At 36.4% G+C, this 24,243-nt stretch overlaps 1 protein-coding gene across 1 annotated transcript in view; it reads right to left on the bottom strand.

The window, feature by feature from the left end:
• DCC (DCC netrin 1 receptor) overlaps positions 1–24,243 on the bottom strand; it is a 1,156,455-nt gene that overhangs the window by 202,596 nt on the left and 929,616 nt on the right. The window contains 2 exon segments of the mRNA XM_027118541.1: positions 9,312–9,422; positions 20,744–20,885. Coding sequence (XP_026974342.1) covers positions 9,312–9,422; positions 20,744–20,885 — 253 coding nt within the window.

Raw genomic sequence — 24,243 nt, 5'->3', positions numbered from 1 at the left:
GTTTTTACCAAAACCTCTACACTCTGTTGAATAACAGAAATAGTAGAAATAGGAAGCTTCCTTAGCTTGTTTGGATCTTAAAGCCAAAGGAGTTAGTATTTTACCATGTAGCATAATGCTTACATTTTTACAATAATTTTTTTTTTTTTTTTTTTTTTGCGGGACGTGGGCCTCTCACTGTTGTGGCCTCTCCCATTGTGGAGCACAGGCTCCGGACGCGCAGGCTCAGCGGCCATGGCTCACGGGCCCAGATGCTCCGTGGCATGTGGGATCTTCCCGGACCGGGGCACGAACCCACGTCCCCTGAATCGGCAGGCAGACTCTCAACCACTGCGCCACCAGGGAAGCCCCAATAATGCTTTTTACAATAATATTTTGAAAGTTTCTTTATATTCCTATGTTAACATGAGTTTTTAAAAGATTGGTAATAACCGTCTAAATTTACAAAACGCCCTCCTGCACCTATTGATAAAATTACATGACAACACCCCTTTAAATTATTCCATAATTAGATGGTGGCTTTTAAGATGTGCTGAATGTATGTCCTGCTTTTGTATCAGAAGGGAACACATCTAATCTATTAATGCAGACAAGGCTTTACGATCATGAACAAGAAGAAGCTTCATAAGACAATGATATTAGTATGTCATATTGCTGTCAAGGTTTGAGATCTAATTTATCAAAACACACAATATCAATAAGCATTTGTTGAGTGTTTGATATATATCAGACATGCTGCTATTTTACTACCATTATCATAGTTAATTTTCACAAAAATGTGTTGGTATTGTTGTTACTCTACATGTAGATGAGAAAACTCAGGGAAGTTTAGCTCCTTGCCCAAGATTGTATAGTGAGTGGAGCAGGATTCAAACCTAGTTTACTAAGACTTCAGAGTCCACAATTTTATCCATTACATTACACTTAGAAAAAGTCAATCAAGTAATAGGGAATCAAACATTTCATGAGAGCATTAAGAAGTTTGCTACAGGGCTTCTCTGGTGGCGCAGTGGTTGAGAGTCCGCCTGCCGATGCAGGGCACACGGGTTCGTGCCCCGGTCCGGGAGGATCCCACGTGCCGCGGAGCAGCTGGGCCCGAGAGCCATGGCCGCTGAGCCTGCGCGTCCGGAGCCTGTGCTCCGCAACGGGAGAGGCGACAACAGTGAGAGGCCTGTGTACCGCCAAAAAAAAAAAAAAAAAAAAGTTTGCTACAGCCAAGGAAAGGATTTGGAATTTCCTTGAACATTTATTGAAGTCTAAATAATCTGTACCATGCTTTGTATAGTGGAGCTCTGAGATTTTGAACAACCACTCGCTGAAGAACTAAAGCAGATTTTAAATTCCTTTCAAAAACCAGTTTTGGTTTTGCTGGCAACATTTCTTATATGTAAGGTGAATTCCACTTGAATGAGAATAAGGGGCTGTATTCTTCAACTTCATGATGACTTGGCTGCTGTACCACTGGCCTAACCTTATCCCATGAGCCTATTTGTCAATCAGCAATGCAAAATATCATGGATTTCCTATCAAAAGCCCGTGTGAAAGAAATCCTTTTTCACAACATGCCACCTACATTCCACTGTGCATAAAATCTCATACTAACATCTTTATATCTCCAGATGATCACATTTGCAAGATCAATGGTATAAACCACCCCACTCTTTACCCTCAAATTGGTACATCTACTTAGATGCATTTTAAAAGAATGTTTTTATCAAAAGAAATAGTCAAATGAAAATAATTTCTGTATTTGTTAAAATTTAAAAATCAATTTTATAAAACTGTACCTAATATTTTTAATCTAAAGGGTATACAAGTAAACCATGTTGCCTAGATTTTAGGTGTTAAAAGTTACATTCGAGATGTAACATAATTTCTTTTGGACCAAAGAATTATTTAGAAGTATGTTTTATATTTGCAAATATATATTGGGTATTATATTATTATTAACTATTAGTTTAATTACATGGTGATCAATGAATGTGTTTAGTATGATCCAAGAACTTTAAATCCATTTCTTTATAGGCAAACACTAAATGTTCTTTGGATGCTTAGGGAAAAAAAATATGATTTTCTAATTGTGTGAATATTTCAGTTATGTCCAAGTAAATCTTCTATATTCCTTCCTTTTTCCTTTTTTTTTTAACTGGTTATGATGGGAGTAGGGCAGTTCTTTTTTTTTTAATTTTTATTTTTTTTATACAGCAGGTTCTTATTAGTCATCAATTTTATGCACATCAGTGTATACATGTGAATCCCAATCACCCAAATCCTCAACCACCATTCCCACCCCCCCACGGCTTTTTGCCCTTGGTGTCCATATGTTTCTTCTCTACATCTGTGTCTCAACTTCTGCCCTGCAAACCGGTTCATCTGTACCATTTTTTTAGGTTCCACATACATGCTTTAATACATGATATTTGTTTTTCTCTTTCTGACTTACTTCACTCTGTATGACAGTCTCTAGATCCATCCACGTCTCAACAAATGACCCAATTTCGTTCCTTTTTATGGCTGAGTAATATTTCATTGTATATATGTGCCACATCTTCTTTATCCATTTGTGTGTTGATGGGAATTTAGGTTGCTTCCATGACCTGGTTATTGTAAATAGTGCTGCAATGAACATTGGGGTGCATGTGTCTTTTTTTTTTTTTTTTTTTGGCGGTATGCGGGCCTCTCACTGTTGTGGCCTCTCCCGTTGCGGAGCACAGGCTCCGGAGGTGCTCCGGATGCGCAGGCTCAGCGGTCATGGCTCACGGGCCCAGCTGCTCTGCGGCATGTGGGATCTTCCCGGATCGGGGCACGAACCTGTGTCCCCTGCATCGGCAAGCAGACCCTCAACCACTGTGCCACCAGGGAAGCCTGCGTGTGTCTTTTTGAATTATGGTTTTCTCTGGGTATATGTCCAATAGTGAGATTGTTGGACCACATGGTAATTCTATTTTTAGTTTTTTAAGGAACCTCCATACTGTTCTCCATAGTGGGTATATCAATTTACATTCCCCCCAATAAAAATAATATTATTTTTCCCTTTTCTTGTCCTACTTTCTATTTCAAGTTTACTGCTCATTTTTTCATACCTTTTGGCCTCAAATGATGTTAACATGAAACCAAAAGAAAACACAAACTGGTTTATCTTATTTTAAACAAATTTTATTTTGGTATAATTATACTTAATCTTTGTCAATGATTGAAATGACACAAACAAAAAATTTTTTTTTTCTTCTGGCAGTTGTATTAGTTTCCTATTGCTACTATACTTGGTGTATTAACTTACCAGAAGCTTAGTGGCTTAAAACAGCATAAATTTATTATGTTACATTTCTGGAGGTCAGAACTCCAATATCTGTTTCAAGGTATCAGCAGGGCCTAATAACTCTTTCTTGAGGCTCTAAGGGACCATGTGTTTTCTTGCTTTTTTCGAACTTCCTTGGCTCATGCCCCACGTCACTCCAACCTGATTCTGCTGTCACACCTCCTGTCATTCTGAGCTTCCTCCCTCCCTCTTCCAAGAACACTTTTGAATACATTGGGTCCACCCAGAAAATCCAGGATAATCGCCTGTCTCACAAACCTTAATTTAATCACATCTGCAAAGTCTCTCACTCACAGACCCCAGGGATTAGGATGTGGACATTTTGGGGGGCCATTATTCAGCCTACCACAACTCTTCCATGTATTATTTTCTCCTTCCTTCCTTCCTTCTTTCTCTCCTTCTTCCTTTCTTTTTTCTATTCTTCAATTTATTTCAGTGAGTCAAAAACTTATTTTTCTCATTTCTCCTTCTTCTGCCTAGAGATTTCCCACTTGTCAGAGTCTATTTTTTGAATGAATATGACATTTTTAATATGCAATGTTTCTTCTTTCTGGGTGGAGTCATCATCTTAGATTTTACCATTATTCTTAAAATAAACTTTAATGTGTTCCTTCTCAAAGCCATATGCCCAGGGAGTATCACAGATCATGCAGATTCCAAAAGGCAGAAGTTTTTTCATGGTTCACTTCTCAAATGAAATGAATTTGCAGTAATTCCACTTTACCATTACCGAACAGGCTAATAGGGTTAATTATCTATTTCCTGGGGTCAGGAAATTAGAACCTCTTCTTAGATTCACAGTTTTTGCTTACATCACTCTTGTATTTTCAGGAGTCTCTGCATTGCTGATTTTTGCTAGCCAAGCTCCTCCATTTTAGGGTAGAGGTTTAATTTTAAATTATATCATTATTGATTTGTATAACAATTTCTACCTGTTCACTTTAATTTTTTTTTTTAAAGCAGCACAAATGGATGTCCAACCTCAATTTCCTGGAGGATGCCTTGCCGAACTTCCTCATAAATTCCTTCATATCCTTATGCAAGACATTTACATAAGAACTTTGGGGAATTCTAATGATTTTGTTTTTTAAGCTGAAATTTTGAGGCACAAAATAAATATTTTAAAACTTCCCAGCTGTTAGTAATAGCAAACATGCTTTCAGGGAACCCTGAACAAACAGTGAGGTTTGGCTCTGTAATTACTTTAACAAAACATCCTAATTAAAAGGGTAATCCATAAGGAACTGGAGTATTTCTCCAAGTTACTGTAGATCTTCACACTGCTTAAATCAAACAGAGAAGGCAAGAGAAACTACAGAAGTCACAGAAGGAGAGGGAATTACTTTCATTGCTTTCAGCTATCTGTACAAACCGCCGCTTCTGTTTAGCTGACTTGCAAGGCTCAAAGTTACCACCCTAATGAGTAGATCACACCTTCTGAGTTCACAAGGTGACTTAAAGGCAAAGGGAGAAAGTTACGCAACACTATGCACCTAGAAGGGCCAACACTGGGTTTCCCATCCAATGTAGATTTCTCTGGCTACAGCAAAGAATGCCTCCCATTTCAAGTGGTTTTCAAAAGGATTGCTTCCTCCTTATCCGAAAACTTAAAGGAGATCAAAGCCATTCTATATGGAAATCTGACTTCGGAATGCTTAGCTATGAAAGCTCTGGTAGAAGTCATCTAAGTCTCATTTTATAATTTAAACATTTACTTGAATAAGTTAAAATGAGATGAATATTTAAAGAAAACTTCCATAGCTTAACTATATGTATATATTTATCCTATAGATTCTACATTCTATATTATTTCTATATTTCCATATAGAAAGAGAGCAAGCCATCAGGCTGAGTATTCTCTTGGTGCTACTAGTGACCACTTCTGAGCTTGTCCATTCATCCGAATATTAATTCGTATCAAGGGTTATACTTTCTACTATTTGAATGATGTAGTCAAAAGAAAAAAAAAACAGGAGGAAGGAAGAGGAATTGAAATCAGTTTCAGGGAGTTGCTCAGTGAAAAGAGATCACGGGGTCCAGAAATTGAGAAAGCCTTAGGAGCAAATATGTCTGGTCCTATTAATTTAGTACAGTGAGTAAAATCAGTGCTTTACAGAGCAAGTGAAACACATCTGTCCCACGCTCCTATAGTTAAACACCCTGAAATGGCTATTAGTTTCCATTACGTTTTAAATGTATACTATCTTAAATCATAAACTATAACAGCATTATGTGCAAGAAGTATGAACTGTACTAGGTTTCTTCTATTAATTTTTCATTTACCTTTTGTCAGATTACTGATGCGCATCTTATGATCAAGGACAAGAACTGTGTAAACAATTATAATCCGAATGAAGAAGTGCAAGAATGAGAGAAGAGGCAGTATTTGAAACGTACTGAAATGTGTTAACCAGCTGCTAAAGGAGTACCATTTGGATGAGGGAGGATGAATTCTGAACAAATAGTGGTAGAAATGATTTTTCTTAAGGTATTCACTTTGAAAAATGTCTACTGTGCTGTCCTACACACCCTTCCCTGTAATCCTAGCCATCAGTCCCCTTTCCCTGAAGTTTCTAGTTTAAGTACTATTTGTTTTCATGATGCCTGTTCAATCATTGCAGCCAGTATCTGTTAGTGCCTCAAGAGAGCTGTTCATTTTTCACATCTGTACTCCCTGTTTACTTGGCATATCATAACTGCTTAATCAATACTCAAATAAGGAAAAAAGTCAGGAGGGAGGCTGCACGCAGAAGAGAGATATTATTAAGCTAAAAACATGGTATAGTTCAAACATCCAGTGAAACAGCATTTATTAAGACACTATTCATGAGCTCGGCATAGAGGTTCTTGATTAGAATAGATGTATGAAACGGATTCTACTTAGATCACATAGATATGAAAAGAATGCAGTTAAGTGGAAGCTTTGTGCCATCCCAGGAGCTGTGATTTTTACATTTTGGTTCTACTTACAATGTGAGTCTTTCAGAGTGAGGAGAAAGAACACATAAGTCAAGTGGAGCGTCCCATTCATCCTGCATATTTTATAGGAACTTCAGCACCTCCACTCCATTTATTTTCACTCCTTCCGGTAAGAGATAGAGTCCCTTAAGTTTGGGTAAATGATATGACCTCATTTCTTAGAATCTTTTGCCTTGAATCACTGTGTTTTTATTGTCATTGGGTCAGTTCTAAAGGATTCATGGGGACTTCGCTTTGATAACCTGTACTGGGCATTGACTCACCCAACCCAGTCTTAAGTGTCAGCTCCACAGTTACCAGCAGAGTGACTGAATCAAGTTGGTTTAATTTTCTTAGCTTAAGTTACTGTTCTTTAAAAGTAAGGATAACAATATATACCCCACATGTATAGATGAGAGTATAAAACACTAGTATATAAACTTTAAAAGTTATTTCTCAAGTAAAATAGAAAAATTAAGTATTCCTACAGCATATCCTAACCATCCTTTTATTGTTTAAATAAGACAGATCATGTCCTCATGACTTTAGGCCCAGCTATCCTGGCCTCCTTGTCATACTTCAACCACCAACTGGGCTTCAATTTCTGGATGGTCTCTTCTTGCTATTCCTTCTGAACGAAGGGCTCTTGTCTGACCTATTTGCATGGCTGTCTCCCTCACCTTCTCAAAGTCTGTGCTATATTTTCCTAATATGAGAAATCTTCTCAATCCCCTATATAAAAGAGTACTCCCAAATCATTTGTTATTCCTTCTACCACACTTTATTTTCTTCTGATAATTTATCACTATCTATCTCTACCTCAATAAAATTTATACTCTTTGAGAGTAGGGATTTTGTTTATTGCTTTGCCCCTAGTACCTAAAATAATGCCCAGTATATCAAATTTTTCAAGAAAAATTACATGTTGAATAAATGATTACATGAATTCAAGTTCCCTAACCTTTTAATGAAGGGTGTATGTTTTGCAAAGTGTGAATTTGTGTAGCTCCGCTTCTTGATTTACTTTATCTAAGACAAGTTAAATAACATTTTCTAAGCCCCAAGTTACTTTACTTTAGGGCTTACTTTAGGGTTGTCCTAACTGAGCTGGCCCGTGTCTGTCTACTTCTAAAACATTTTTTGTGCTTTAGCCAGACTAGTCTCTTCAAAATGCAAACATAATTGTCAGTATTCTAAAAAATTATTTCATGACTTGCTTAGGATAAAGCGGGTTATGGCTTTAATGAGATTCTTAGGACAAAGTTCAAAATCCTTAATTTGGTCTTGCCAGATTTAGAACATGCCTGTCTTGCAAAAGTAACTGCATGCCATCTCTGTGTTTCAGCCTTGATGGTCTTTATTTTGGGTCCCTAGCAGCACCATGATCTATCTTGACTTCAAACATGCATTTACCTTGCCCTCTACTTCTCCTCCTCAATTTCTAATATATGTTTTTGCAGAGCTAATTCTTGTTCATCCTTCAGGTTTCATTCAGATGTAAATCTTCTCTACGTCTATCTCTTTGCCTATCTATCTATCTTCCTATCTTTCTATTTAGCCATCCATCCTATGTTGAACAATAGGATATGGCCAATATTCAACCAGGTTTGTATTATAACAATGGTAATTTCCTATGACTTCACTTAGAATGTTTGTCTTTCTAAGCTCCACAAGGAAAAAAAATCATGTCTTTCTTATTTATTATTATATCCTCAGAGCTAAGCACAATGCTTGATGTTTAGCAAATTTTCTATAACTTTTCTTTGAATTAATGTGCTATCACAGGGCAGTGATTATCATTACTGTGGAAATAGTGTATATTGATTGTTTTACTGCCACCATAATCATGTTGTCAACCCAAATCTGTGACTATATTAAAATCATGTATGGCAGTGAGTTCTTTAGAAAGGGAAGAAGGGAAAGATCAAAAAGGAAGAAAATTAAAAGAAGGAGTTTAAGGAAGAGAAAGGGAGGACGGATTTGAGGAATGGTGATGGAGAGAAGAGAGGGAGAGAGAAAAAGGAGAGGAAAAGAAAGAGATACAGAATTTTCACCTTCCAGTAACTTGAATACTTTCAGGTCTATTAGTGAAGAAGAAGTGAATTCCATTGCCAGTTATATAGGCAGCCATCTTGAGTCACCACATTTTCAATGCACATGTGTTTATTCTTTCAGCTACTGTTTTCTTTGCCCCAGTTTGAATCACCTAGCTTTAAGTTTACTGATCATAACTTACCTCTTTTCAAGTATCTTTCATTTTTATTAATTTCTAGTTTGCTCATTTGTAACTCTAATTCTCTAGAGTATATTTTTGCTTTGTTATTTATATTATTTATATTTCTGTTTATTTTTATTATTCACTTTTTTGTTGCTTCCATTAACCCTTTCTCTTGAATTGTATTTTTGTATTTAGTCATGATGCTTTTTATTTCAAGAAGTATTTCTCAACTGATCATTTTGAAGATGTTGTTATATTTAATGTAGTGACATGTGACTTTTATATGAATCTCAATATCTCATCCACAAGTATTTCAGACAATTATCAATTAAGCAAATAAGGCAGATTGTCCTTTATACAAAAAAATAAGTGTCAAATATTAATGATCATATCATAAGCGTGTCAAAAATACATATTTGCTGTTTTGCAGAAGTACCATAAAAGAGCCAGAGAAGCTATATAAAGTAATTATGTTTTCTGATTATTATTAGAAATTGCAGCCATTCCTGTGAAGAAAATGGTTAAGGTCAATTATTCAAAGTAAAATAAATAGTAAAAAGATCATTTCAAATTATTTTGAAAAAAAAAGTAATTTGTTATGAAGACTATTATTGATTTATATTTATATGGCATTGCTGAAGACTCTGTATTCATTCAGCATTTTCGCTTTGTTTTGTTTTTGTTTCGCATCTAAAAATTTAAGAAGAATAAATATCCCCAATGTTGAAGTTTATCAATTTTTTTAAGGTATCCTTTGAAGCTGAAGTAACGAAGAAGACAGAAATCAGAGTGACAGTGATTGGGGAAAGGTCTTACCATCGAGATCATTCTCCGGAGTCTCTGCTGTGTACCAGTTGGAAGGTGGTCCAGTGCCATTGACTGTCATGGCTGACACTTGAAAACTGTACTGACTTCCTTTCTCCAGTCCTGTGAAAGAATTTTCCCCAGAAGAAAAAACTTACTGAAAACAAGTATTTCTGGTAGGTTTTACACGTTTTAGCAAAATTTTAACAATAGTAGACATGCTTTACATTGTTTGTGATTGTTGTGGTAATTATTATTTTAGCCAAAAGGGTTGGAAGATTACAGCAAGAAATCAAATTATTTTTCATATATCCTCATTTATTTTTTCCAGTTTACAAAAATGTAACTCTGAAAATAGCCTCAGGGCAGAGGCAGAATATAAAATATGAACGATGAAGAAATAATCAAAAATAGCAAGGATCATTTTTCCTCATAGTTCAGAAGAGGCCTGCCTATAAATCAAGAAGAGTCAATCTAAAAATTTATGCTCCATCATTCACTCAAGGTCAGTGATTATGTTCCCTTTGGGCCAAGAAAGAAAACTCCAAAGCCACTGTACTTCAGCAGAAAAACTAGGTCTTTGTCTTTCGAAAACATCACAAGACATAGTTCGTTTTGCATTAGCTTCCATACTAGAGCATGAAGAAAGTCTAACTCTATGATAATTTGGACATACATTATAGGACACAGTGATGACCTTAGAGCTGATTTTCCAGTACACAGAGAGTATAGGTAGACAAGAGAGGCCCTGTGTATCATGAGTGTGATACGTGTAAATTTTTAATGTGAACACTTTTCCTTTTAACTGAATCTCAATGTTGCTCATTAACATGAAAAATTATTGTAAAACACATGATGCTTGTCAAAAGACCATATGATTTTTTTGAGACATTGAGGACTCAGTTTAAACTGACAAGTTCTTAAACCTCAATGAGTTGAACAACACTGATAAAAAAATAACACCTCTCTGTTTTTTCCATTAATTTGAAATGCCATGAACATTTGGAGCCAAGGAAAAGTCATAAATAAAGCTGTTAGAGAAATGATGCTTCTATCAAGTACAAAGTTATGTACTTGTATATTTTTGCATAGGAAGATGAGTAAATCTTGGTACTGAGAAGAATTCTAACTTACCATTAATAGGAGATGGTGTTTTACATGATGGTTAGAATGGACTTGTTAATGTCGAAGGGCAGTTGTCTTCAATAACTAGTTGTTGGGGAAGCTAGTAAAATAGTCTTGTTCAGCCTTCAGAGACAGAAGTTGGCCTCTGACCAACCTGTGACCCTACCTGGACTGCGCGCCTGCTTACTTACCTAACAATTACTGCTAGCAAATCAAACGGTGTTTACGATAAGAGAGGGAATGGGTCTTGGAACTTCTTGAGCCCTGGGGACCTGGCCTGTCCCCCGGGGTCTGAAAAATCCTGTGACCCCCACCATGGTGAAAACAACAGCACCGTTAAAGTGAATCCAGAGCTGCATTTCTGCATGCAAACTGATGATATGAGTTTGCGGCCTGGGATTACAAGCGAGAACCCCCAGAACTGCAACATGAAGTCTCACCCATGGGGTGGCCGCACTGCCTGGGACCCTTCCCCATTTGGGGCTCCAGATTGCTGTTACTCAGGACTTCCCAGCTGCTGCTGCTTGGATCTGGAAGTAGGTGTCGGCCCAGTTCGGCGAGGTATGCTCTATTATATACTTTGTTAATATTCTTATTCCTTTCCTTCCAATAATTGTAGATTGAAATTGATATAATCCCTTCTAATGATTGTATATTGAAATTAAATTAAATCACCTTCTGTTAAAGATTGATTGAAGCTGTTTATTTGTGTGAGATGAGTGGTTATTTTGCCAGGGAATCCAATGAACCTTAAAACCGAAAGTAGGCTTTTGGCGAAACACTAGTACTGTTAGAGAAGACAGTTTGATAAACTCACCCACACAAAACGCTGTCCTCTTAAGAGGCTTCTAATTTTCTAAAATAGACTGGAAGGCATGGACTGAGAATAGTTTTGGTGCTGTTGTCTTGTTATCATCAGTGTTTTAATTGTATATCCATAGAGCCACTACAGTGCCTGACACAGGGAAGGCGCAAACACAAAACAACTGTTGAAAGATCCACTAACGCAAGTCTTAGCACAAAGGAAATATTAGACTACAATACAATATCCAACACCATCAGCAAGGCGGTGAACGGATGCTTTTGAACATAAAGCCTTTGTGGTGCCTTAAGTAGGCTTGTGCTCACTTTGACTTGTCCCTTAGTTAACATGGCATTGATCTGATACTTGTTAACATTTTTCACCCTTCATAGGTGCTGTTGTTGATTCCTGAGGCAGAGGGATTACAGAGGCTCTTCCGGGAAATTAAAAACTCACAGGGAGGGACTTCCCTGGTGGCGCAGTGGTTAAGAATCCGCCTGCCAATACAGCGGACACAGGTTTGAGCCCTGGTCCGGAAAGATCCCACATGCCACGGAGCAGCTAAGCCTGTGCGCCACAACTACTGAGCCTGCGTTCTAGAGCCCGTGAGAGACAACTACTGGGCCCATGTGCCACAACTACTGAAGCCTGTCTGCCTAGAGCCCATGCTCTGCAACAAGAGAAGCCACCTCAAGAAGAAGCCTGCACAATGCAACAAAGAGCAGCCCCCGCTCGCCACAGCTAGAGAAAGCCCGCGTGCAGCAATGAAGACCCAACACAGCCAAAAATAAATAAAATTAAATCTTTAAAGAAAACCAAAAAACAAAATCTCACAGGGAGAGAACTCTAGGAAGAAATGTTTACCAAATTATTGCAATCATTACAGCTCATGACTTTCATAGTAGTCTCACCTCAAATAGTTTAAGTCCATCAAGAATATACTCTTTTACAGTAAGGGGAAATTTAACTTCATTTTTCTTTGAAATGGATGGACAATTATGTCAGTACCACCTCCAGTGACTGATTTGAAATACTTTGTGTGATGGTCAGTTTTATGTGTCGACTTAGCTATGGTAAAGTCCCCAGTTATTCAATCAAACACTCAGCGCTGCTGGGAAGGTATTTTGTAGATACGACTAAAGTCCATATTCAGTTGCTTTTACATAAGGGATATTATCCTAGATAATCTGGGTGGGCCGGATTCAGTCAGGTGAAGGGACTGAAGTGCAGACTGAGGCATCCCTGAAGAAGAAATTTCACCTGCAGCTATCTTTCCTGATGGCCTGCCCTGTGGATTTCGGAATTGCCCAGCCAGCCATCATAGTCAATTAAGTCAACTGCTTGCAATAAATCTCTTAGTATATATCTCCACTGATTCTGTTTCTCTGGTCAAACCTTGACTGACATACCATTCTCTTACATGCAATATTTTGACTATAAACGGAAATCTTTCTGAATGCCGTATAGTCTGTTCCATTCATTTGACTTTAAATCGAGTGGTGTTTCTCATGCAGAATCTATCATTTTTTAACATAAGTTAATTAAAATATCTCACTATAAAGTAGATATGCAAATTTCTTCTTATAATTTTGCCAAATTTCAATTTACATATGTTGAGTTTAGGCTCTGTCAGTATCATTAATTCAGTTTTGAGTAAAACAAAAGCCTACTAATATCTTGAATAATAACTTGAAGTAACAATTAGAAGGCAGTTAAAAGACCAACCACTACGTGTTTCCCCTATGAGGCCTCACCTGGCACCCCCCCACCAAGCTACTTATCAGAATATCCCTTCTAACCATATACAGTAGCGTAGCTTTTCATATCTTTCTCTCTATGATATCAGTAGTGAAGCTGTAATACTCTATATAGAGTAGTACCTAGGTCAACCTGAAAATCCTGTTAACTTTTGAAATATTATATTTTAGCTTAAATTTTAAAACTTTTGGAATTTATTCTAGAGTGTTGCTCTGGAATCTCACTAATAACACCCAGAAATTCTAGATTAAGTATAAGAAAATATTTAAAGGTATATATAACATCCCAATATTAAAAGAGATCATAATGTCTAGTCAAACGGCCCATCTAACACTGTACATCCAACTAAGTGGTCCTGTAAATAAAGTAGGGATACTTTTGGAATAAGAAATTCACCAAGGGATGGAATCCACTCCAACAGTTTTGCTTGTTAATAAAAGTTCTTCTTTAGATTGCATTGAATCTGCTTTACTATAGTATTACCTACAGATAAATCTGAGTTTTACACAGTGGGATTAAAAAAAAAAATTAAATTCCACTTTCAAGATATCTTTACCCAAGCCTTCTGATTCTAAATTCAGTGCTTTCTGTACCAGACTTTTAGCAACAGAATTAAACCTGTGACCCTCTTCTAGTCTAGATAAGTGGAGGATGCAGTGATAAGCAAAACCAGAAATTTTGGCTTTTCAGAGTCAGTCAGTACATTACCCTGAATTCTAGCTTTCAAATGTTCCTGCATTTTTGCTGTGAGGGGTAGCTGGCCAGACAAGTTTTAGATGTTCTGAGAGCTCTTTTAATCTCAGTTTCTCATATACAGTTATTAGGTAATAATACCTGCATTTCTACCTTAGAGTATTCTTTTGAGAATCAAATGACAAACTGCTTTCAAAAATAATTTATTAAATTAGGCATTTAATAGACATAAAGATAACTAACATTTGCAGATTATTTTCTCACTTGAAACATTCCATTGATGGATGGATGGATGCATGCATTCATTCATTCATTCATTGGAGATGGGATAGAAGGAAACCAGCATGTAATCAAAAGCTGTTTTGTGTATGTATTTCTCAAAGCTATTATCTGAGATGTGTTTCCTGAGTTGGGCTAATGGAAATATTAAACAGTATTTCAAAAATAAATTGGTAGGAAAGTTTTGACTTAATCTCTTCTAAAGTTACTCAGTTCCTCTAGTTACAAAGTTAATCCTCAATTTTTATTATTCAATAGATATCCCTTTCCATCCCTGCATTATTTCACTATCCCTTTACATACTCACACAACCACATAGTCATTGCTTGTGGTCAACATCATATTACCTATAGTTTAAGAGTTAAGAGTATAGGTTTTCAATTCAGGCAGAATTAGACTTAAGTTTTTGCTGCACCACTTAATAGCTGCATGACCTTGAAAAACTTACTAGCCCTCTTTCTTTGCCTAAGATTTCTCAACAATAAAATGTGTATATGAATAAAAAATTATTATAAAGATTAAATTTTAAAATAGATACAGTTCTATTTTCTTATCATGGATATTTTTTCAGCTATATCAAGGTATACTTAATATGCCCCAAATTGCACATTTTTAATGTATATATTTTAATGAGTTTGGACATATGTATACATTATGATACCATCACCACAATCAAGGTAATAAACCTATCTATCACCTTCAAAAGACTCTTTTGTCCTCTTGCTTTTATTATTATTTTTTAATGTTAAGAATTCTTGGCATGAGATGACTTCTAAACAAATTTTTAGGTGCACGATACAGTACTGTTAATTATAGGTATTTGTTGTACAGCAGATCTCTAGAACTTATTCATCTTGTATAACTGTCATTTTATACCCGTTGAACAACTGCCCATTTCCCCCTCTCCCTCTCCCCTGGCAACCACCATTCTATTCTCGGTTTCCAAAAGTTTGACTATTTTAGATACCTCATATATGCGGAATCATGTATCTGCCCTTCTGGGACTGACATTTCACTTAGCATAATATCTCCCAGTCCACCCATGTTGCAGCAAATGGCAAGGTTTTGTTTTCTATTTTAAAGCTGAATAATATTCCGTTGTATGTATATACCACAGTTTCTTCATCCATTTGTCTGTCGATGGAAATCTGGGTTGTTTCTCTACCTTGGCTCTTGCGAACAACGTTGCAATGAATGTGGGAATGCAGCTATCTCTTTGAGATCTTGATTTCAATTCTTTTGGATATGTACCCAGAAGTGGGATTGGTGGTTCATTGGCAGTTCTGTTTTTAACTTTTTGAGGAACCTCCATACTGTTTCCAGCATAGAGCTGTTGTCAAAGTTGCTATTGCTGTTATTATTGTTATAAATGTTAAAATTGTTTATATCAATGCTTTTTTACAGATTGACACAACGGCCAGAGTCACTCACAGTAAAGTGAGCTAAAGATGACAACACTGTATAGTACAAGGAGCACATAACTAGGAATCAGAACGTCTGTGATCTAGTTGGAATCTATACCATTAACTAATGGTACATCCTAGAAATGTCATTCTTCTGACTTCAGTTACCTCTTCTATAAAAAAAAAAAAGGGCTTTGGATGCGATGAATTGTGTGTTTCCTCTTCTGTTTGTCAGGGACGTATAGTTCAATCTCAATGTGTGCATGTGTGTGTGTGTGTGTGTGTGTGTGTGTGTGTGTGCATGTGTGTGTGTGCCTAGCTGCTTCTAAGTACAACTTTATTCTAAAAGAAGTAAGGTATAGGCAGCAATGCTTTTCTTAGCTGTAAAAAATTCTATTTTTAAAAGCAGATTGTCTTCTGCCTGTTTCTATCCCCAGTAATAAGTGCCTTCAAACTCTGTAATTCTTCAGTTCTTTTCTAGTTTCTTAAAACTTATGGTCAACAGATGATGTATTATTCAAACAATATAACTTCCCTTTATTCCCCTAATGCTAACCTTGTTATAAAATTGCTGTGCCATTATTTCAATTTTTCAGTCCATAAAACACCAATGAATGTTTACCACTATATTTATTTTTATATTGGTCGTGAAGCATAAGAAAACTCTTAAATTCAGTTCCAAACAACCTTCTCTGAAGAGCACTCAAAAATTAAAAACAGCACTTTAAAATTTAGTTGACTTGGGTTCCCACAATAAAATTGATAGCAGTGATTTAAACTCCTTGTTATAACTCTGAATTACTTTGTTATTGCAGATGTCTCATTATCCTAGTAAAAAAAACACACACAACAAAAAACAACTGCCTAACAAATAGAAGACTGTAAAAAACAATATTTGAGTCTCTACATCTGAATATTTACACCATCCAAAGGAAGCATTCTGGCATTTTCAATTTTCTAACAGCCAAATCAACATATCCATGTACTTTACAGGTATTGAAAACATGGGGGCAAATCCTGTACATTTTAAAGTGCTGAAGATTCATATAGAAAATCAATTACTTCCGCTTACTACAAAGTGGGTAAGTTACTAAATATATCCTGGGGACAAGTCAAAACCACAGCCAATCAACCAGTGTGTAGTACTTCCTGATTCCTCAATGCTTTGTAGCCTGAAAGACATTCCCACTACATCTAGGAATGCAACGTGCATTACTAAAGCCAGGACACAGAACTGGGGAGAGGAAGGCAGAGGCTTTGCAAAGCTTGTTTTTAATGTTTTAAGAGTATGAGGCTATCCTCTGGGTGTTGGTAATTCTCTATTTCAAATTAAAAATGAGGCTGTGTGACTTTTTTGCAATACATATCAAGTACAGTTACAAGTATAACTGCTCAGATTATGTTTGCACTCTCAAATTCATTTTATAACAATTGAAATGAAGAAGGAACATTCTGAATAAAGGTTTCAAGTTTGGAGTCCAGATTCCTACAAATCTATAAAGATGGGAAGGGGCATTTGTGCATCATTTCAATAACAAGCTAATTAATTCATCCTATTTCTTTGCTTTTGACTGGAATGATATTAAACCAGAGTGAAGATAGGTTATCCTATGCTGATTAGAAGGGTTAATTGCCACATATATTTTAGAGGAATAAAGATATAAGGCTGAATTGTTTATTTTTGGATAACTAAAGTTTCATTAGAGGGTATAATTCAAAATGATTGTCCTTGAGAGGAAAAGTAATGAAAGGTGTCTAGCAAGTAGAATACAGTATACTTGGAACATCCAAACATAGCCTTTCCTGGAAATATGGTCTTAACAGATATAATTACTTTAGGACCTTGAGATGGAATCATCCTGGATTACTACAGTCTATACCCAACGAATGGTGCCTTTATAAGAAGAGAGACGTAGAGACACACGGAGGAAGTGATGCAGAGATGGAGGCAGAGATCTGAGAGATGCATCTATAAGCTAAGGAATGTCAAGGACTGCCAGCAACCATCAGAGGTTAGAAGACAAACATAAGACATTTTCTCTCAGAGTCTCCAGAAGAAACCAATCCTGCAGACACCTTAATTTCAGATTTCTGGTTTCTCCTGAACTGAAAAAAAAAATCTGTTCTTTTAAGCCACCACATTTGTGGTAATTTGTTACGACCCCCCCTAGGACTAATATAGCATCTTTGATAGTAAAAAGGCTAAAACTGGCTGCTCTATATAGTTATCTTTTTAAACAATTTTGCTTTTCGTCGAAAGAAAATCCTAAAATTTGTATATTTAGAGAGTCAAAATTTTGGCTTGATTATATTAAGCTGAATGTGTTAAATTCCATTTGGCAAAAAACCCATAAATACTAAACAATTCATATCAGTAAGGTCATTCTTCATTTATTTTCTTGACCAGTCCCTTCTTAGTTGTTCAATGGGCATACAGTTAAAGTCAGTGGTAGGAAATCTTCAATTTTGGTAATCAAAAGTTATAACATCAGAGTCTTGACATTTTATTTGTTTTTCACTGTACATATGCAGTTAAAATGCATATTTTATTGTTACAAAAGTAAGCAATAATCACTATTAATATTTTGATATTTAGAACATATTATTCTAAATATTTTCTTACGGATTTTTTGGTTTATAAACATGGACTCATGCTTAATACTGATTTAAAACTGAGTTATTCACTTAACATGCTTTAAATATTTAACATGTAATTTAACATGTTTACGTTACAGTATTCTCAATAGATATACAGTATTCCTTGATATGATTGTGTCTGAATTTTCTAGTTAACTGCCTACAGTTAGATACTTAGGGTCTTTTTTTTTCTTGTTATTTGCTATTAAAGTAACGGTGCAATGAACATGTTTTTAGTTCAAAACTTTGCAAAAAAATATGTCTGCTGAATTGGAACAAACTCCTAGAAGTTGGAAACTTGACTCATACATTTATGAATCCACACACATACACACACATACATCTGTATATAACAGAAATCTCCACATTGCTTTCCAGAAAGATTCTAGAAACTTTCTGTCCCACAAGTAGTATATGAGAGTTCATGTTTCTTTTGTACACTTTCCAAAACAGTGTATCATCATTCATTTTTATCTTTATTACTTTAATCAAAGGAAAATGCTAACTCAATTTTGTTTTAATTTGCATTTCTCTGCTAATGAGATTGAACATTTTATTACACTTGTTGGCTATTTATAGTTCTGTAAATTGAATAGCCAGTCCTTAGTTTTTCTATTGGAATGCTCATATTTTAATTATTTTATAAAAAAGAAGTTTATTTTATATTTTTAATATTCTTCATTTGAGAAGGAAAAGCAATGATTAAAAAAAGTTTCAGGGCTTCAAATGCCAATATCTATTAAAATACAAGGTTTGGATTAAATTATTCTCAGAGCCTCTTCTTCTATTCAAATATTAACTCTTAGGAATTATACTAAAATTTTTAAAGCAAGAATTTTCAATTTTGGTGATTTATTTTAAAGTAAACTATGTACATATTGTACCAAATATTCCAGTGAGGAAACATGCCTCACTTCAATATTTTTACCTTCTTCCCATCATTTTATCCAGGAAAAAGACAGGATCTTGGCTTTCCTTAAGCTTTTAAAATGGAATGGTAGAGTGCCATAAGTTCCACTTAGACTTAATAATACCTTCCTAGGAGATTCTGTCCAGATATAAAACAAGTAATGTAATTTTTTGGTAATCTATTTTGGAAGCACTCTCACAATCACATTAACATTTTATAGGCATAAGAGGCAAAACCTAAAGGGAAAAACCAGCTTTCTATCAAGTCTCATATTGTAGGCTGAGCAAGTAGCTTAAATTGTGTGTGTTTCATGATTTCAGATGGAAATTTACTGAGTACCTCATACAGAGAAAGGAATAAATAAGGAGTTACTTTCCTTTATTCTCATCTGCGATGATAGTTATCCATTTTCTGTAAGTTATGGTTTTTAATTTGCATGTTGTCATGCAGCCAGTTTATGTGCCGTGACACATATGCTCAACTGGACCTGCCAGTTTTTGCCACGAGCCACCGCTATATGCTTTGCTTTCCAAACCCTTAGTTCATGCTCTCTTTGGTACTATACAGCCCCAAGTGCTGCTTCTACCCTAGACCAAGCCATCACCACAGAAAGTGCTGAGGAAAAGGAGAGAATTCCATCTTTGTACATTTACCAGAAGTGCTGGCTTCCCAGGGGGCCGGCAGGAGGTACAAAACAGTTAACAACCTATTGGTGGGCTTACTTTGACCAATGATAGACAAGAGAGGAACTGCTCAGGCTTCCTATCCAGCCATCCTCTGTGGGCCACAGCAGTTAAATTAGCTTCTCTAGTGATACCCTACCAAGGCCAAGCAAGCTCTGGGTTTGTTCTAACCTTGGGGCCAGCTCAATAATATGTCATCATTATTTGATTTATTTTCCTCCCTGGCTCATTTTCCTTGTTCCCTCACTCTTGCTTTCCTGGGCTTGCACCCCAAATGCATTAACTTGAAAGCCTGACTCAGTCTCTGTTTTCCAGGAACTGGACTGACATGTATTAATGGTTCCAATAGTTAAAGGAAATATATGATTATTAATCTTATAAAATAAAAAAAAATATATCCAAATACTACATGGAAACTGGGTCCAGTTTTCAGAGAGAATTTTGACCCACTATGAGTTCCACCAACATTGCTATGTAAGTGAATTTACTTTTTTATTTATGGAAAGTAGACTTGTTCTCTTTATTACCCAAACTACCCCTCTCTCCATTTTCTAACTTCATTCTCACTCCTGGACTTTGAGGGAACAGGGCTCAAAATGACTTAAACTTGGAACCATTTGATTACACGACTTTTAAATGTTATTAAACAGGGCTTCCCTGGTGGCGCAGTGGTTGAGAGTCCGCCTGCCGATGCAGGGGACACGGGTTCATGCCCCGGTCCGGGAGGATCCCACATGCTGCAGAGCGGCTGGGCCCGTGAGCCATGGCCACTGAGCCTGTGCGTCCGGAGCCTGTGCTCCACAACGGGAGAGGCCACAACAGTGAGAGGCCCGTGTCCGCAAAAAAAAAAAAAAAGTTATTAAACAGTTAAAAATTATTTGACAACAGAAGTTGTTGAACCAATAATACTAAGAAACTAATATGGATAAAAATTCAATGATATGTTTATTAAGATGATGATCCAGAAGCAGAATATGTAGTGAAAGCATTACAGGGAATATCAAGTTAAAAATGTAAAGGTTATTCTCATTCAGACCACCACATGCCATTTAACAGGAAAAAAATGGTTAAGTTGTTTACCAGCAAAAAATATTTTGATGCTGAGGCATTTAATTCATCAAAACCTTCCAAGACCCCACCATGTGAACACTGACCTGTGAACAGGTACCAGAGGTTGTTTGGCTCCAGTGTTTCCACCTCACCCCTGCGGGTTGTCTTTCTGTGTCGAATTTTATAGCCGGTAATAAATCCATTTTGTGTTCCTGGTGGAGGAGGCAGCCAGCTTACTTTGATACTCTGTAAAATAATAGACGTAAATTAAAAGATTGGAGAAAGGAAGGACAACAGGATAGGGTCAAAGAATTGTGACCACCTAGAGGGGTGGGATAGGGAGGGTGGGAGGGAGGGAGACGCAAGAGGGAAGAGATATGGGAACATATGTATATGTATAACTGATTCACTTTGTTATAAAGCAGAAACTAACACACCATTGTAAAGCAATTATACTCCAATAAAGATGTAAAAAAAAAAAAAGAATTGACACAAACATAAGTGCAAATAAGGCAGAGATGCAAGAAGTGTTAGGGATTACCCCTTAGAACCAAATTAAATCCATTCTTACAACTATATGTCTGATTTTGACAAATTTACACAATTCATTTGGTTGATTACATGCATTATCATCTCTCCTTCGTAAATGTCACTAAAATGACAGTAAAATATTCTAAATGGTATAAACCTATAAGGAATAGATTAATAGGACTCTAGTGAATGAGAGAGGTTAACAAATTTTTTGAAGGTGCAAATGAGGAAAAATGTGACTGAGCCAAAGGAGAGAGATGAAACCTAAGTACCTCCTTAAGAGATATTAATGAAAACAAGGTGATTGGCATGACCAGATTCAGGGAAGACTAGAAACTGTTACTTCCTAAATACCTTACAAAGCAGGACAGTTATGTTTCTGAGACAGAAGATGGATTGAAAGTCCTATCACATTCTGCAAAACCAGTCTGCTAACACTCCCTGATCTTGGAGTAGCTGGAAGCTTCATTCTCCAGGGATATTGAAACAGAAGCCACAGATTCAGGGACACCAGGCACAGGAGAGAATAGAGATGAGGGCAAGGGTTGTTAAGTCAATGACAAAAGACACTCAAGTCTTCTTCCTTCATCTGATACCCAGAGCAATGGCAACCAGGGGTATACTTCCCAGCCAGAATATCAGATAATTGTTCTCTAGACAAAATTTAAAAGAATAAGAGAAAAGAACAGATAGGTTCCTGATCAATCCCCCAACCGTGAGGAGACCACTTTATAACCTCCACTCATGCACTAGAGTTTGCACTTCATAATCACCTTTTTAGTACTGCATTTTTATGTAAACTGGTAATTTAAGACTATCAGACATTGAAAACAAAGCCTTCGCCATAACATACAGAGAGAAAAACACATTAAGAGCATAATGGCACTTGAAGGAAACAGCATTAGTGTAAGGATAAAGGATCCAAAGAACTGTCATTAATACCCTAATAATCAAAGAGAAGCTACTGCATCCATAAATAGGATAAAATACAAGAAAAATAAAAGATTTTGAAAAAGCTTATAACATGTATAATTTGGTTGCACAAATTAAATATTCAAAAGATAGATTCGACGATAAATTAATAGACACCTTCCAAAATTCATTGGGGGAAAAAAGGTAATCAAAGGAAATTGGAGAGAAAAGATAAGAAATCAGAGGTTTAGTCCATAATTTTTGACACCCAAATAGTAAGATGAGAGAATGAAGGAACAGGAAAAATAAAAGACAGTAAATTAGAAAAAACAAAACAAATCAAAACAAAAAACAAAAAAATCCTCCTCCCCAATAAAAACTTTGCAGAACTGGAAGACTTGAGAGCCCATTCTGAAAGGGATGATGGAATATCTAACATAATAAATGAAAATTAAAGCATATTATGTGAAACACTAGAGCCTCATGGGGGAGGGACGATCCAAAAGCTTCCAGAATGAAGAAAAAAAAAAAAAAAAGAAAAGGGGTACATAAAACATAATCAGGAATAAGAATAACATCAGATTTCTCAAAAACATTTAATGTTTGAAAACACTTAAACCTAGAATTTCATGTCAAGCCAAATAAATTATGATGTATGAGGAAACTATAACACAAGCATAAGAACATACACTTGCATAAGTATAAGTATAGGGGTATTTCAGATATGAGTGGCCTCAAAGATATCCATCTGTGTACCCTTTATCAGGAGGTTAATGACGGTATGTGCAAGGAAAATGAGAGTGCAAACTAAGGAAGAAAAAGATTTGAAATCCAACAGAGATCCAAATCAGAAAGAGAAATACGGAATTCTCGGAAGATAGTGAGGAAAATAGCAATAAGATATAAGATTGGATTTGACAAGACACCAGACTCAAAAAAGTACATAGTGCATAATTCCATTGATATGAGAAATTCAAGAATAGATAAAACTAATCTACAGTAATACAAATCAGAAAAGTAGTTGCCTATGGCAACTTCACTGGAGGATTGATTGGATATGGGTACAAAGAGACTTTTTGGTTAATAAAACTGCATCTTAGTTCATGTCTGTCACATGGGTGGATACAATTGTCAAGACACATTGCTATGGGCTGAATTTTGCCCCCTGCCCTCCAAAACCCCAAATTCATATATTGATATCCTAATCCCCAGTACTTCAGAATGTGATTGAGGGCTTTAAAATAGGCAATGAGGGCTTCCCTGGTGGCGCAGTGGTTGAGGGTCCGCCTGCTGATGCAGGGGACACGGGTTCGTGCGCCGGTCCGGGAGGATCCCGAATGCCGCGGCGCCCGTGAGCCATGGCCGCTGAGCCTGCGCATCCGGAGCCTGTGCTCTGCAACGGGAGAGGCCACAGCAGTGAGAGGCCCGCGTACCGCAAAAAAAAAAAAAAAAAAAATATATATATATATATATATATATATATGAATAATAATACTTTGATGAAATTTTACATTCATTTTTTAAAAATAAACACACAGAGTTGTTCTTTTGAGAACAGTTGAGAAATAAATGACTGTCAGAAAGAGGCTGAACACAATGTCAAGGAAGGGACTTCTGAGCTCTTAGCCCACAACCCAAGGCCGCTTTGACATTGTTTCAATTATGTGGGTATAGCAGAGGCAGAGCAGTGTTCTCCAGGGAGACCGGGTTTTGAGACCCTTCTTCCAGATCTGCTACAAATTAGCTAGCTCTCTACAAATGATTAAATTTCTGTAAAAGGATTTAAGAAATCATCTAAAGGCACAGTTATTTGCTCAGCATTTTAAAACATTTCAAAGAACATGCCAACTCTAGTCAATTCTCATCATTTGCAGTAGTTATTTTCTGTAAAGGCACTGCAAACACTGAATTGGGGAGTATTGTAATATTGTTCCCAGGGAAAATACAGGTTTAGGTTCTTGTGAGACTTTGGTCACAACATTTTTGTAAACTCATCAATACATCACCTTGTTTCATACATGTTCCTGTTTAAAGGCACCTCACTTAATATCATTGTTGACTCATTAACATTGAACTCATGGCCAACCGTACTATAATGCATGTCTGAATGGACTTTATTTAATATATGTATTTCTCCTTAAGGTACATCACAGTTTTTTTG

The sequence above is a fragment of the Aethalodelphis obliquidens genome, unplaced genomic scaffold (genome assembly GCF_003676395.1).
Source record: "Aethalodelphis obliquidens isolate GAN/ISIS:26980383/991018 unplaced genomic scaffold, ASM367639v1 scaffold19, whole genome shotgun sequence".
In the NCBI taxonomy this organism is placed as follows: Eukaryota; Metazoa; Chordata; class Mammalia; order Artiodactyla; family Delphinidae; genus Aethalodelphis; species Aethalodelphis obliquidens.
This window is presented reverse-complemented; position numbering and strand designations above follow the sequence as displayed.